General features: G+C 47.0%; 1 protein-coding gene across 1 annotated transcript in view; it reads right to left on the reverse strand.

The window, feature by feature from the left end:
- Nucleotides 1–16,659, reverse strand: part of LOC140719223 (complement factor B-like) — a 231,626-nt gene that overhangs the window by 42,976 nt on the left and 171,991 nt on the right. Inside the window, exon 11 of the mRNA XM_073033681.1 lies at nucleotides 12,161–12,285. Coding sequence (XP_072889782.1) covers nucleotides 12,161–12,285 — 125 coding nt within the window. The remainder of the gene's footprint in view (nucleotides 1–12,160; nucleotides 12,286–16,659) is intronic.

Consider the following 16,659-nt stretch of genomic DNA (forward strand, 5'->3'; position numbering starts at 1 on the left):
CTAGAGTCGGTTATCAAAGATGTGATAACAGCACATTTGGAAAGAGGAGAAATCATCGGACAAAGTCAGCATGGATTTGTGAAAAGAAAATCATGTCTGACGAATCTTATAGAATTTTTTGAAGATGTAACTAGTAGAGTGGATAGGGGAGAGCCAGTGGGTGTGATATATTTAGATTTTCAAAAGGCTTTTGACAAGGTCCCACCCGGGAGATTAGTGTACAAACTTAAAGTACATGGTATTGGGGGTATGGTATTGATGTGGAAAGAGAATTGGTTGGCAGACAGGAAGCAAAGAGTGGGAGTAAACGGGACCTTTTCAGAATGGCAGGTAGTGACAAGTGGGGTACCGCAAGGCTCAGTGCTGGGACCCCAGCTGTTTACAATATATATAAATGATTTAGACGAGGGAATTAAATGCAGCATCTCCAAGTTTGCAGATGACACGAAGCTGGGCAGCGGTGTTAGCTGTGAGGAGGATGCTAAGAGGATGCAGGGTGACTTGGATAGGTTAGGTGAGTGGGCAAATTCATGGCAGATGCAATTTAATGCGGATAAATGTGAGGTTATCCGCTTTGGTTGCAAGAACAGGAAAACAGATTTGAGACCTGGGTGTCATTGTACACCAGTCATTGTAGGTGGGCATACAGGTACAGCAAGCGGTGAAAAAGGCAAATGGTATGTTGGCATTCATAGCAAAAGGATTTGAGTACAGGAGCAGGGAGGTTCTACTGCAGTTGTACAAGGCCTTGGTGAGACCGCACCTAGAATATTGTGTGCAGTTTTGGTCCCCTAATCTGAGGAAAGACATTCTTGCCATAGAGGGAGTACAGAGAAGGTTCACCAGATTGATTCCTGGGATGGCAGGACTTTCATATGAAGAAAGACTGGATCAACTAGGCTTATACTCACTGGAATTTAGAAGATTGAGGGGGGATCTTATTGAAACGTATAAAATTCTAGAGGGATTGGACAGGCTAGATGCAGGAAGATTGTTTCCGATGTTGGGGAAGTCCAGAATGAGGGGTCACAGTTTAAGGATAAAGGGGAAGCCTTTTAGGACCGAGATGAGGAAAAACTTCTTCACACAGAGAGTGGTGAATCTGTGGAATTCCCTGCCACAGGAAACAGTTGAGGCCGGTTCATTGGCTATATTTAAGAGGAAGTTAGATATGGCCCTTGTGGCTAAAGGGATCAGGGGTATGGAGAGAAAGCAGGTACAGGGTTTTGAGTTGGATGATCAGCCATGATCATACTGACTGGCGGTGCAGGCTCGAAGGGACGAATGGCCTACTACTGCACCTATTTTCTATGTTTCTATGATACCGGGATCAGGATCACATCAGAATAAGAATTGGGTTCGGGATAAAGATCCTTATCAGGACCACTCTTAAATCAGGAACAGAATCTGATTCAGAATAGGATTAGAAGATGGATCAGGATCCATATTAGATTCAGAAACAGGATCAGAATCGGGATTGGGATCTGGATGAAGATCAGGATCAGAACCAGGAACAGAATCGCTATCAGGATTGGGGTGAGGATCAAGATCAGAATCAGAATTAGGACCAGGATCATCCTTCAACTAGCTCTGGATTGGGATAAGAATCTGGATCAGATATAGGAACTGGATTAGGATCAGGATCAGAATCGCGATAGAGATTAGGTTTGGTATTGGGAGAAGCATCAGAGTTACAATCAGGGTCAGAATCAGAGCAGGTTCAGAATCCGGATCAGGTTTGGGATTAGGATCAGAATCTGGAATAGGATAAGAATCAAACTGGATTAAGATCAAGATTGGGATCTGGATCACAATCAGGGTCAAAATCATGATCAGGATTGGGGTCAGTATTAGGATCAGGGTGAGAATCTTTTGACACGGAATTAGCCACTCCCACATGGGAGGAGTTCCCATAATGTATGAGCAGCGTTGTCAATAAAGTTCAGTTGAATATCCGGAATGCTGGCATCTTGCTGTTGTGGAGCGTTTGGCAGCTTTGGGCCTGTAATCACTGGAATTTAGAAGGATGCAGGGGGGGGGATCTCATTGAAATTTAGAGAATCGTCCTCGTGAACCTCCTCTGGACTCTCTCCAATGACAACACACTCTTTCTGGCCTAAAACTGTTGACAGTATTCCATGTGTGGCCTGACTAGTGTCTTATAAAGCCTCAGCATCATCTCAGCAAACACGAGGAAATCTGCAGATGCTGGAAATTCAAACAACAACACACACAAAATGCTGGTGGGACACAGCAGGCCAGGCAGCATCTATAGGGAGAAGCGCTGTCGACGTTTTGGGCCGAGACCCTTCGTCAGGACTAACCGAAAGGAAAGATAGTAAGAAAGTTGAAAGTAGTGGGGGGAGGGGGAAATGCGAAATGATAGAAGACTGGAGGGGGTGGGATGAAGCTAAGAGCTGGAAAAGTGATCGGCGAAAGTGATACAGAGCTGGAGAAGGGAAAGGATCATGGGACGGGAGGCCTAGGGAGAAAGAAAGGAGGGGAGTGGGGAGCACCAGAGGGAGATGGAGAACAGGCAAACAACTAAATATGTCAGGGATGGGGTAAGAAGGGGAGGAGGGGCATTAACAGAAGTTAGAGAAGTCAATGTTCATGCCATCAGGTTGGAGGCTACCCAGCCAGTATATAAGGTGTTGTTCCTCCAACCTGAGTTTGGATTCATTTTGACAATAGAGGAGGCCGTGGATAGACATATCAGAATGGGAATGGGACGTGGAATTAAAATGTGTGGCCACTGGGAGATCCTGCTTTTTCTGGTGGACCGAGCGTAGGTGTTCAGCAAAACGATCTCCCAGTCTGCGTCGGGTCTCACCAATATACAAAAAGCCACACCGGGAGTACCGGACGCAGTATACCACACCAGCCGACTCACAGGTGAAGTGTCGCCTCACCTGGAAGGACTGTCTGGGGCCCTGAATGGTGGTGAGGGAGGAAGTGTAAGGGCAGGTGTAGCACTTGTTCCGTTTACAAGGATAAGTGCCAGGAGGGAGATCGGTGGGAAGGGATGGGGGGGACGAGTGGACAAGGGAGTCGTGTAGGGAGCAATCCCTGCGAAAAGCAGAAAGAGGGGGGAGGGAAAAATGTTTTTGGTAGTGGGATCCCGTTGGAGGTGGCGGAAGTTACGGAGAATTATACGTTGGACCTGGAGGCTGGTGGGGTGGTAGGTAAGGACAAGGGGAACCCTATCCCGAGTGCGGTGGCGGGTGGATGGGGTGAGGGCAGATGTGCGGGAAATGGGAGAGATGCGTTTGAGAGCAGAGTTGATGGTGGACGAAGGGAAGCCCCTTTGTTTAAAAAAGGAAGACATCTCCTTCGTCCTGGAATGAAAAGCCTCATCCTGAGAGCAGATGCGGTGGAGACGGAGGAATTGTGAGAAGGGGATAGCATTTTTGCAAGAGACAGGGTGGGAAGAGGAATAGTCCAGGTAGCTGTGAGAGTCTGTAGGCTTATAGTAGATATCAGTAGATAGGCTGTCTCCAGAGATGGAGACAGAAAGATCAAGAAAGGGGAGGGAGGTGTCGGAAATGGACCAGGTAAATTTGAGGGCAGGGTGAAAGTTGGAGGCAAAGTTAATGAAGTCGACGAGCTCAGCACGCGTGCAAGAGGCAGCGCCAATGCAGTCGTTGATGTAGCGAAGGAAAAGAGGGGGATGGATACCGGTATAGACTTGGAACATGAACTGTTCCACAAAGCCAACAAAAAGGCAGGCATAACTGGGACCCATACGGGTGCCCATGGCTACACCCTTGGTTTGGAGGAAGTGGGAGGAGCCAAAGGAGAAACTATTGAGAGTAAGAACTAATTCCGCTAGACGGAGGACAGTGGTGGTAGAGGGGAATTGTTTAGGTCTGGAATTTTAAAAAAAGCAAAGAGCTTCGAGACCATCTCGGTGGGGGATGGAGGTATATAGGGACTGGACGTCCATCGTGAAAATAAGATGGTGGGGCCATGAGAAGTGTCACGAACATAGGTGGGAAGAGATTGAACAAGGGGGGATAAGACAGTGTCAAGGTATGCAGAAATGAGTTCAGTGGAGCAGGAGCAAGCTGAGACAATAGGTCTACCTGGACAGGCAGGTTTGTGGATCTTGGGTAGGAGGTAGAAACGGGAAGTGCGGGGTGTGGGAACTATGAGGTTGGTGGCAGTGGATGGGAAATCCCCAGAGCTGATAAGGTTGGTGATGGTATAGGAGACAATGGCCTGGTGCTCCTTAGTGGGGTCATGATCAAGGGGTAAATAAGAGGAGGTATCAGAGAGCTGTCGCTGTGCCTCGGCCAGGTAGAGGTCAGTACGCCAGACAACAACAGCTCCCCCCTTATCAGCAGGTTTTATAGTGAGGTTGGGATTGGTGCGGAGGGAGCGGAGAGCAGAGTGTTCGGAAGGAGTGAGGTTGGAATTGGAACATGGTGTGGTGAAGTCAAGATGGTTAACTTCCGTTAATGCCCCTCCTCCCCTTCTTACCCCATCCCTGACATATTTAGTTTTTTGCCTGTTCTCCATCTTCCTCTGGTGCTTCCCCCTCCCCCCCCCCCCTTTCTCTTTATCCTTAGTCTCCAAACACCTTGAAAACTCATCTCTAATAATAGACTCCAACACTTTCCCAAGTATTGAGGTTAGACTAACTGGCCTGTAATTTCCTTTCTTTTGCCTTCTTCCCTTCTTAAAGAGTGAGTGACATTTGCAGTCTTCCAGTTTTCTGTGTGTGGAATGGGCTGCTGGTGACGGTGGTGGAGGCGGATACAATAGGGTCTTTTAAGAGACTCCTGGATAGGCACATAGAGCTTAGAAAAATAGAGGGCTATGGGTAACCCTAGGTAACTTCTAAGGTAAGTACATGTTTGGCACAGCATTGTGGGCCCAAAGGCCTGTATTGTGCTGTAGGTTTTCCATGTTTCTAACCATGCCTGAATCAAGTGAATCTTGAAAGATCATGACCAATGCATCCATTGTCTCTTCAGCAACCTCTCTCAGGACTCTGGGATATAGTCCATCTGGTCCAGGTGACTTATCCACTTTAAGACCTCTGAGATTGCCTAGCACCTTTTTCCTTTGTAATAGCAATGGCACTCACTCCTGTTAACTCACGGACCTCTGGCACACTGCTGGTGTCTTAGAACATAGAACATAGAATAGTACAGCCCACAATGTTGTGCTGACCCTCAAACCCTGCCTCCCATATAACCCCCCACCTTAAATTCCTCCATATACCTGTCTAGTAGTCTCTTAAACTTCACTAGTGTATCTGCCTCCACCACTGACTCAGGCAGTGCATTCCACGCACCAACCACTCTCTGAGTGAAAAACCTTCCTCTAATATCCCCCTTGAACTTCCCTCCCCTTACCTTAAAGCCATGTCCTCTTGTACTGAGCAGTGGTGCCCTGGGTAAGAGGTGCTGGCTGTCCACTCTGTCTATTCCTCTTAATATCTTGTACACCTCTATCATGTCTCCTCTCATCCTCCTTCTCTCCAAAAAGTAAAGCCCTAGCTCCCTTAATCTCTGATCATAATCCATACTCTCTAAACCAGGCAGCATCCTGGTAAATCTCTTCTGTACCCTTTCCAATGCTTCCACATCCTTCCTATAGTGAGGCGACCAGAACTGGACACTGTCTTCCACAGTGAAGACAGATGCAAAGTACCATTAAGTCCATCTGCCATTTCTTTGTCCCTCCTTACAACCTCACATTTTCCAGTGGTCCAATATCAACTCACACTTCCCTTTTACTCTTCACATAACTGGAAAAACTTTTGGTATCCTGCTTTATATTATTGGCTTGTCTGCCCTCATATTTCATCTTTTCCCTTCTTATACCTTTTTTACTTGCATTTTTCTTGGAGTTTAAAAGCTTCCCAACCATCCAACTTCTCACCCACTTTTGCTACCTTATATGCCCTTGCCTTAGCTTTTATGCAGTCCTTAACTTCCTTTTTCAGCCACGATTGTCTACCCCTGCCATTTGAGAACTTTTTCCTCTATGGGACATACCTATCCTCCACCTTGTGAACTATACCCAGAAATTTCAGCCACCTCTGCTCTGCCGTCATCCTCACCAGTATCCTCCTCCAATCCACCTGGTTAGCACCTCTATCATACGTCTGTAATTCCCTTGATTCCACTGCAATACAGATACATCTGATTGATGCTTCTCCCTCGCAAATTGCAGTATGAATTCAATCATAATATGATTACTGCCTCCTGAGGGTTCCTTTACGTTAAGCTCCCTAAGAAGAGCTGGGTTATTACACAAAATCCTTTCCCTGAGTTGGCTCAAGCACAAGTTGATCTAAAAAGCCATCTTGTAGGCATTTAACAAATTCCCTCTTTTGTGATCCAACACCATCCTGATTTTCCCAAATCCCTTGCATATTGAAGTCCCCCATTACAATTGTGTCATTACCCTTATTACATGCTTTTTTCATCTCCCTTTGCAATCTCAATCCCACATCTTGGCTACATTTCTGAGGTCATATATGATTCCCATAATGATTTTTTTACCCTTGCAATTTCTTAACTCCACCCACCAAGATTCAACATTCTCTGACCCTATGACACCTCTTTCTGAAGATTTAATTCCATCTCATTCCAAAAGAGTCACACTACTACCTTTGTCTTCCTGCCTGTCCTTTCAATACAAAGTATATCCTTTGATGTTGAGCTTCCAACTATAGTTTCTATCAGCCACGACCAGTGATGCCCACAATGTCATACTGACCAATGTCATGAGTTTCTGCATTTTATTCCAAATGCTACACACATTTAAATACAGCATCTTCATTCCTGCATTCTTTGCCCTTTTGAATTTTGCCTCTGTGGAGTAGGACCAACAGATGCTCAGATAAGGGAGTACGAGCAGTTCAGGAAAAATACAAAGAATATTTCATAGGTAAACGAAATGTGATATATGAGAAGGAAAAGTTCAACTCCAGAAAACAGGAGTCAGATGAAAGTGTAAATGACTTCATCACAGCATTGTGTGCCCTGTCAGACAACTGTGCAAATGGGAATCTGAGAGATGAGCTCATTAGAGACAGGATTGTTGTCATGCTACTATACACCAAATTGTCAGAGAGACTTCAGTTGCATGCAAACCTCACACTAAAGAAAGCTATCACAATGGTCAGCAACAGGGAGGACTTGGGCACAAAAACCGATGCTGAGATAGAGCTCGAGGCTGCTCAAACAGCAGGGTACAAACAAGTTGCAGTCAGAAAGAGGTGACAGTAGAGCTCAGCTCAAACAAAACAGGCAAGCGACACAAAGGGCAGGTAAAATGTCCAACTGCAGCAGATGCACCAAGACTCCATTCCATGTCAAAAAGCCCTGTCCAGCAAAAGAAGAGAATTGCCACCAATTCAATAGGCCATTACAAAAACCAGTGTCGCTCAAAAACATTTCTTCAGGAGGTCAAAGAGACCATGATTCAGATGAAGAGAGAGCTTTCCTTGGGGCTCCAGATTCAAATAGACAAGGCAGATGTACTGAGCCTGACATTAGTGATTGGGAAGTTGTAGGAATCGATTGTTAGGGATGAGATTACGGAATACCTGGAGGCACATGACAAGATAGACCAAAACCAGCATGGCTTCCTGAAAGGAAAATCCTGCCTGACAAACATATTACAATTCTTTGAGGAAATTACAAGCAGAGTAGACAAAGGAGATGTAGTAGACATGGTGTATTTGGATTTTCAGAAGGCCTTTGACAAGGTGCCGCACATGAGGCTGCTAAACAAGCTAAGACCCCATTGAATTACAGGGAAGTTACTTGCATGGGTGGAGCATTGGCTGGTCAGCAGAAGACAGAGTGTGGGAATAAAGGGCTCCTATTCTGGCTGGCTGCCGGATACCAGTGGATTTCCACAGCGGTCAGTGTGGGGCTGCTGTTTTATACAATGTATGTCAATAATTTGGACCACAGTATTAATGGATTTGTGGCTAAATTTGCTGATGATACAAAGGTAGGTGGAGGAGCAGGTAGTGTTGAGGAAACAAAGAGCCTGCAAAGAGACTTAGATAGTTTAGGAGGATGGGCAAAGAAGTGGCACATGAAATATAATGTTGGAAAGTGTATGGTTATGCACTTTGGTGAAAAAATAAACAGGCAGACTATTATTTAGTTGGGGGCAGAATTCAAAATGCAGAGATGCAAAGAGACTTGGAAGTCCTTGTGCAAGATACCCTAAAGGTTAACCTCCAGGTTGAGTTGTTTGTGAAGAAGGGGAATGCAATGTTGGCATTCATTTCTAGAGGTATAGAATATAAGAGCAGGGATGTGATGTTGAGGCTCTATAAGGCACTTGTGAGGCCACACTTGGAATATTGTGTGCAGTTTTGGGCTCTTTATTTTATAAAAGGTATGCTGACATTAGAGATACCACTTCAGATGGCAGCTTGCTCCACACTCTCACCACTTTTTGAATGAAGAAGTTGCCCGCTAATGTTCCCCCTAAACCTTTCCCATTTCACCATAAAGCCATGTCCTCTCGTATTTATCTCTCCTAATCTAAGTGGAAAGAGCCTACTCGCATTTACTCTGTCTATACCCCTCATAATTTTGTAAACCTCTATCAAATCCTCCCTCATTCTTCTATGCTCCAAGGAATAAAGTCCTAACCTGTTCATTCTTTCCCTGTAAGTCAACTCCTGAAGACCCAGCAACATCCTAGTAAATCTTCTCTGCACTCTCTCAATCTTACTGATATCCTTCCTACAGTTAGGTGACCAGAACTGCACACAATACTCCAAATTTGGCCTCACCAATGTCTTATACAACCGCACCATAACATCCCAACTCCTATACTCAATACTTTGATTTATGAATGCCAGGATGCCAAAAGCCTTCTTTACAACCCTGTCTACCTGTGATGCCACTTTCGGGGAATTATGTATCTGAATTCCCAGATCCATTTGCTCCTCTGCACTCCTCAGTGCCCTACCATTCAACTGAACTTTATTGATATTCTGCTTGTACAATATATGAAACATTCCCATGTGGGAGTGGCATAGGAATAGCACTATCAACCACCACTACAAGGATCAGGATCAAATCTGGTATCAGAATACAGATCAGTATCAGCATCACAATTGGTATCTGGATCAGAATAGGAATTGGGATCGGGATCGAGTCCAGCATTTGAATTAGGATAAGGCTTAGAATCTAAATTGATATCTGGACCGGATCAGAATTAGAATCAAGTTCAGAGTCATGGTCAGGATTGGGATCGGTATCAGAATCAGGTTCTGGGTCAGAATCCTGGTTCAGGATCAGAATAGGAATCAGAATCAGGATTGGGATCAGGATCCACACCGGGTTCTGGTTCTGCATCGTGTTCTAGACCATTTCTGAAAATGCAAGCACACAACATCAACCGATTCCCCTTTGTCTATCCTGCTTGTTATTTCTTCAAAGGATTCCAATAGATTTGTCAGGCAAGGTTTCCCCTCGAGGAATGAATGCTGACTTTAGCCTACTTTATTATGTGCTTCCAAATAACCCTAAACCACATTCTTGACAATCACCTCCAATGTTTTTCCAAACACTGAGGTCAGATGAATTGGCCCATGGTTTCCTTTCTTCTGTATCTCTGCCTTATTAAAGAGAAGAGTGACATTATTTCAAATTTCTAGTCATCTGGAACCATTCTATAATCTACTGATTCTTGAAAGATCATTACAAATGCCTCCACAATCTCTTCAGCCACCTCTTTCAGAACCCTGGGGTGTACACCGTCTGGTCCAGGTGACTCATCTACCTTCAGACTTCTCAGTTTCCCAAGAACCTTCTCTCTAGTTATGGTACCTTCACACACTTCATGCCCTGACACCTGGAACTTTGACCATTCTGTCAGTGTCTTCCACAGCGAAGACTGTTACAAGGTACTTATTCAGTTCATCCATCGTTTCCTTGTCTCCCATTACTACACATCCAGCTTCGCTTTCCAGCGGTCCAATATACACTCTCGTCCCTTTTTTACACTTTATGTATCTGTGAAACTTCTGGTTCCCTCTTTAATATTATTGGCTAACTTACTTTTGTATTCCAATTTTACCTTCTTAATGTTTTTTATTTGCCTTCTGTTGGTTTTTTAAACAGTTTTCCAAACCTCTAACTTCGCTCTGTTTTTTGCTCTATTATATGGCTTCTCTTTGGCTTTTATGCTGGCTTTGACTTTTCTTGTTAGCCACAGTTGTGCCATCTTTCCATTAGAATACTTGTTCATCTTTGGGATGTATATATACTGTGCCTCTCGAATTGCTTCCAGAAACTCCAGCCATTGCTGTTCTTCCATCATCCCTGCAAGTGTTTTTTACCTCTCAATGTTGGCCAACTCCTCTGTCATTGCTCAGTAATTCCCTTTATTCCACTGTAGTACTGATAATATGGGCTCTTGCCTTGTTAAGCAGTCTCACATGCAGCACCATGTCAAAAACCTGCTTGCATTTACCCTATCTGTACCCAAATGTCAGGAGGATGTTATGAGAATGCAGGGTGACTTGGACAGTCTTGGTAAGTGGGCGAATGTATGGCAGATGCAGTTTAATGTGGATAAATGTGAGGTTATCCACTTTGGTGGCAAGAACAGGAAGGCAGATTACTATCTAAATGGAGTCAAGTTAGGAAAAGGGGAAGTACAACGAGATCTAGGTGTTCTTGTACATCAGTCAATGAAAGCAAGCATGCAGGTACAGCAGGCAGTGAAGAAAGCTAATGGCATGCTGGGCTTTATAACAAGAGGAATTGAGTATAGGAGTAAAGAGGTCCTTCTGCAGCTGTACAGGGCCCTGGTGAGACCCCATCTGGAGTATTGTGTGCAGTTTTGGTCTCCAAATTTGAGGAAGGACATTCTTGCTATTGAGGGAGTGCAGTGTAGGTTCACAAGGTTAATTCCCGGAATGGCGGGACTGTCATATGTTGAAAGATCGGAGCGACTGGGCTTGTATACACTGGAATTTAGAAGGATGAGAGGGGATCTGGTTGAAACATATAAGATTATTAAGGGATTGGACACATTAGAGGCAGGAAGCATGTTCCCGCTGATGGGTGAGTCCAGAACTAGAGGCCACAGTTTAAGAGTAAGGAGTAGGCCATTTAGAACACTGATGCGGAAAAAGAGTGGTGGATATGTGGAATGCTCTGCCCCAGAAAGCAGTGGAGGCCAAGTCTCTGGATGCTTTCAAGAGAGAGTTAGATAGAGCTCTTATAGATAGCAGGGTCAAGGGATATGGGGAGAGGGCAGGAACGGGGTAAACGGTGGTACTGGCTAGAAGGGCCGAAGGGCCTACTCCTGCACCTGTCTATTGTCTATTACCCCTCCTAATTCAAGTTGTCACTTTTATTGTCATTGCGACCATAACTGCTGGTACAGTACATAGTAAAAATGAGACAATGTTTTTCAGGACCATGATGTTACATGACACAGTACAAAAACTAGACTGAATACGTAATAAAAAAACACAGAGAAAGCTACACTAGACTACAGACCTACCCAGGACTGCATAAAGTGCACAAAAACAGTGCAGGCATTACAATAAATAATAAACAGGACAGCAGGGCAAGGTGTTAGTCCAGGCTCTGGGTATTGAGGAGTCTGATAGCTTGGGGGAAGGAACTGTTACATAGTCTGGTCGTGAGAGCCTGAATGCTCAATCAAATATCCCCTCATTCTTCTATTTTCCAGGAATAAAGTCCTAACTTTAACCTTTCCCTATAACTCAGGTCCTCAAGTCCGGGCAACACTTTGAGAATTTGCTCTGCAATATCTTATTGATATCGTTCCTGTACGTAGGTGACCAGAACCAAAAACAATACTCCAACTGAGGCCTCACCACAGGCAAAGTCAAAGCAAAGGTTTCACATAGCTGAACCAGTGAGGTGGTTGATGGGTCTACATCTGAAGAGGGGTGAACACATCAAGAAGCACAAAGGAAACACCCGAAGAAACAAGCTGTCAAGTGAGAGGAAAATGTGACAATGCTGAAAACCTAAATAAATAAGAAATAGAAAGCACGGAAAGTCCTGCCTGCATCCGTCGGGGATCCAACTCAGTGAGTGTTGGTGGCCTGCCCAGAGCGGAGATGAGGCGTGAATGACAGTGGGGAGGAAGGCTGGGTTGCGGCAAAGTCCGAAACTCCTCTTACCGGTGCGTTATCCTGTATGTCTATTTGCGGGATCTCTATGTTAACGTGCCAGGGGTGCCTCTTCCGTAAGCTGGCCTGGGGGTTCTCATCGGCCACTCCGCACAGATCACCAAGTGTAGTAAAATCTGCAGCAACAGGAGTACTGGTTCAGCTTTAGTCTTTACATTCGGATTGGATCCCGTGTCACGAGTGTCTCCATAATCCCACCTATCACATTAATCAGGACAAGATTACCACTACGGCAGCACACCGATTAGCTTGGGGCTTGAGGAGACCAGTTCTGAAAGGAGTCTGTGACCATCTGGGTTTCCTCCCGGCACCCCACTTTCCTCCCACAGGACAGGGATGTACCTGTTAGTCGGCCAACTGAACATTACCAGTTGTCCTGAGACAAGACGAGGGTTAAATTGGTGTGTTGCTGGGTGGTGTGGCTCATTGGGCTGAAAGGGCCCTTCCCCCATTCTGTCTCTAAATAAGTAAAGAAATCAAACACAGGCCGATCAGCTACGTACAAGCTCTGAACCCAGTGGTACAGGTGGAATGCTGAGGGTTTATAAAGCTCAGCTCAGACCTCCACTGGAGAACCCAGTGGTACAGGTGGAATACTGAGGGTTTATAAAGCTCAGCTCAGACCTCCCCTGGAGAACCCAGTGGTACAGGTGGGATACTGAGGGTTTATAAAGCTCAGCTCAGACCTCCCCTGGAGAACCCAGTGGTACAGGTGGGATACTGAGGGTTTATAAAGCTCAGCTCAGACCTCCCCTGGAGAACCCAGTGGTACAGGTGGAATGCTGAGGGTTTATAAAGCTCTGCTCAGACCTCCCCTGGAGAACCCAGTGGTACAGGTGGAAGACTGAGGGTTTCTAAACCTCAGCTCAGACCTCCCCTGGAGAACCCAGTGGTACAGGTGGAATACTGAGGGTTTCTAAAGCTCAGCTCAGACCTCCCCTGGAGAACCCAGTGGTACAGGTGGAATACTGAGGGTGTCTAAAGCTCAGCACAGACCTCCCCTGGAGAACCCAGTGGTACAATTGGAATGCTGACGGTTTCTAAAGCTCAGCTCAGACCTCCACTGGAGAACCCAGTGGTACAGGTGGAATACTGAGGGTTTATAAAGCTCAGCTCAGACCTCCCCTGGAGAACCCAGTGGTACAGGTGGGATACTGAGGGTGTCTAAAGCTCAGCTCAGACCTCCCCTGGAGAACCCAGTGGTACAGGTGGAATACTGAGGGTTTATAAAGCTCAGCTCAGACCTCCCCTGGAGAACCCAGTGGTACAGGTGGAATACTGAGGGTTTATAAAGCTCTGCTCAGACCTCCCCCGGAGAACCCAGTGGTACAGGTGGAATGATGAGGGTTTCTAAAGCTCAGCTCAGACCTCCCCCGGAGAACCCAGTGGTACAGGTGGGATACTGAGGGTTTATAAAGCTCAGCTCAGACCTCCCCTGGAGAACCCAGTGGTACAGGTGGGATACTGAGGGTGTCTAAAGCTCAGCACAGACCTCCCCTGGAGAACCCAATGGTACAGGTGGAATACTGAGGGTTTCTAAAGCTCAGCTCAGACCTCCCCTGGAGAACCCAGTGGTACAGGTGGGATACTGAGGGTGTCTAAAGCTCAGCTCAGACCTCCCCTGGAGAACCCAGTGGTACAGGTGGAATACTGAGGGTTTATAAAGCTCAGCTCAGACCTCCCCTGGAGAACCCAGTGGTACAGGTGGAATACTGAGGGTTTCTAAAGCTCAGCTCAGACCTCCCCTGGAGAACCCAGTGGTACAGGTGGAATACTGAGGGTGTCTAAAGCTCAGCTCAGACCTCCCCTGGAGAACCCAGTGGTACAGGTGGGATACTGAGGGTGTCTAAAGCTCAGCACAGACCTCCCCTGGAGAACCCAGTGGTACAGGTGGAATACTGAGGGTTTATAAAGCTCAGCTCAGACCTCCCCTGGAGAACCCAGTGGTACAGGTGGAATACTGAGGGTTTCTAAAGCTCAGCTCAGACCTCCCCTGGAGAACCCAGTGGTACAGGTGGAATACTGAGGGTGTCTAAAGCTCAGCACAGACCTCCCCTGGAGAACCCAATGGTACAGGTGGAATACTGAGGGTTTATAAAGCTCAGCTCAGACCTCCCCTGGAGAACCCAGTGGTACAGGTGGAATACTGAGGGTTTATAAAGCTCAGCTCAGACCTCCCCTGGAGAACCCAGTGGTACAGGTGGAATACTGAGGGTTTCTAAAGCTCAGCTCAGACCTCCCCTGGAGAACCCAGTGGTACAGGTGGAATACTGAGGGTGTCTAAAGCTCAGCACAGACCTCCCCTGGAGAACCCAGTGGTACAGGTGGAATACTGAGGGTGTCTAAAGCTCAGCACAGACCTCCCCTGGAGAACCCAGTGGTACAGGTGGAATGCTGACGGTTTCTAAAGCTCAGCTCAGACCTCCCCTGGAGAACCCAGTGGTACAGGTGGAATACTGAGGGTTTATAAAGCTCAGCTCAGACCTCCCCTGGAGAACCCAGTGGTACAGGTGGAATACTGAGGGTTTATAAAGCTCAGCTCAGACCTCCCCTGGAGAACCCAGTGGTACAGATGGAATACTGAGGGTGTCTAAAGCTCAGCTCAGACCTCCACTGGAGAACCCAGTGGTACAGGTGGAATACTGAGGGTTTATAAAGCTCAGCTCAGACATCCCCTGGAGAACCCAGTGGTACAGGTGGAATACTGAGGGTGTCTAAAGCTCAGCTCAGACCTCCCCTGGAGAACCCAGTGGTACAGATGGAATACTGAGGGTTTATAAAGCTCAGCACAGACCTCCCCTGGAGAACCCAATGGTACAGGTGGAATACTGAGGGTTTATAAAGCTCAGGTCAGACCTCCCCTGGAGAACCCAGTGGTACAGGTGGGATACTGAGGGTGTCTAAAGCTCAGCACAGACCTCCCCTGGAGAACCCAATGGTACAGGTGGAATACTGAGGGTTTATAAAGCTCAGGTCAGACCTCCCCTGGAGAACCCAGTGGTACAGGTGGAATACTGAGGGTTTATAAAGCTCAGCTCAGACCTCCCCTGGAGAACCCAGTGGTACAGGTGGAATACTGAGGGTTTATAAAGCTCAGCTCAGACCTCCCCTGGAGAACCCAGTGGTACAGGTGGAATACTGAGGGTTTATAAAGCTCAGCTCAGACCTCCCCTGGAGAACCCAGTGGTACAGGTGGAATACTGAGGGTGTCTAAAGCTCAGCACAGACCTCCCCTGGAGAACCCAGTGGTACAGGTGGGATACTGAGGGTGTCTAAAGCTCAGCTCAGACCTCCCCCGGAGAACCCAGTGGTACAGGTGGAATGCTGACGGTTTCTAAAGCTCAGCTCAGACCTCCACTGGAGAACCCAGTGGTACAGGTGGAATACTGAGGGTTTATAAAGCTCAGCTCAGACCTCCCCTGGAGAACCCAGTGGTACAGATGGAATACTGAGGGTGTCTAAAGCTCAGCTCAGACCTCCCCTGGAGAACCCAGTGGTACAGGTGGAATACTGAGGGTTTATAAAGCTCTGCTCAGACCTCCCCCGGAGAACCCAGTGGTACAGGTGGAATGATGAGGGTTTCTAAAGCTCAGCTCAGACCTCCCCTGGAGAACCCAGTGGTACAGGTGGGATACTGAGGGTTTATAAAGCTCAGCTCAGACCTCCCCTGGAGAACCCAGTGGTACAGATGGAATACTGAGGGTGTCTAAAGCTCAGCTCAGACCTCCCCTGGAGAACCCAGTGGTACAGATGGAATACTGAGGGTGTCTAAAGCTCAGCTCAGACCTCCCCTGGAGAACCCAGTGGTACAGGTGGGACACTGAGGGTGTCTAAAGCTCAGCTCAGACCTCCCCTGGAGAACCCAGTGGTACAGGTGGGATACTGAGGGTGTCTAAAGATCAGCACAGACCTCCCCTGGAGAACCCAATGGTACAGGTGGAATACTGAGGGTTTCTAAAGCTCAGCTCAGACCTCCCCCGGAGAACCCAGTGGTACAGGTGGAATACTGAGGGTTTCTAAAGCTCAGCTCAGACCTCCCCTGGAGAACCCAATGGTACAGGTGGAATACTGAGGGTTTATAAAGCTCAGCTCAGACCTCCCCTGGAGAACCCAGTGGTACAGGTGGAATACTGAGGGTTTCTAAAGCTCAGCTCAGACCTCCCCCGGAGAACCCAGTGGTACAGGTGGAATACTGAGGGTGTCTAAAGCTCAGCACAGACCTCCCCTGGAGAACCCAGTGGTACAGGTGGAATACTGAGGGTGTCTAAAGCTCAGCACAGACCTCCCCTGGAGAACCCAGTGGTACAGGTGGAATGCTGACGGTTTCTAAAGCTCAGCTCAGACCTCCACTGGAGAACCCAGTGGTACAGGTGGAATACTGAGGGTTTATAAAGCTCAGCTCAGACCTCCCCTGGAGAACCCAGTGGTACAGGTGGAATACTGAGGGTGTCTAAAGCTCAGCTCAGACCTCCCCTGGAGAACCCAGTGGT

The sequence above is a fragment of the Hemitrygon akajei genome, chromosome 2 (assembly GCF_048418815.1).
Source record: "Hemitrygon akajei chromosome 2, sHemAka1.3, whole genome shotgun sequence".
Lineage (NCBI taxonomy): Eukaryota > Metazoa > Chordata > Chondrichthyes > Myliobatiformes > Dasyatidae > Hemitrygon > Hemitrygon akajei.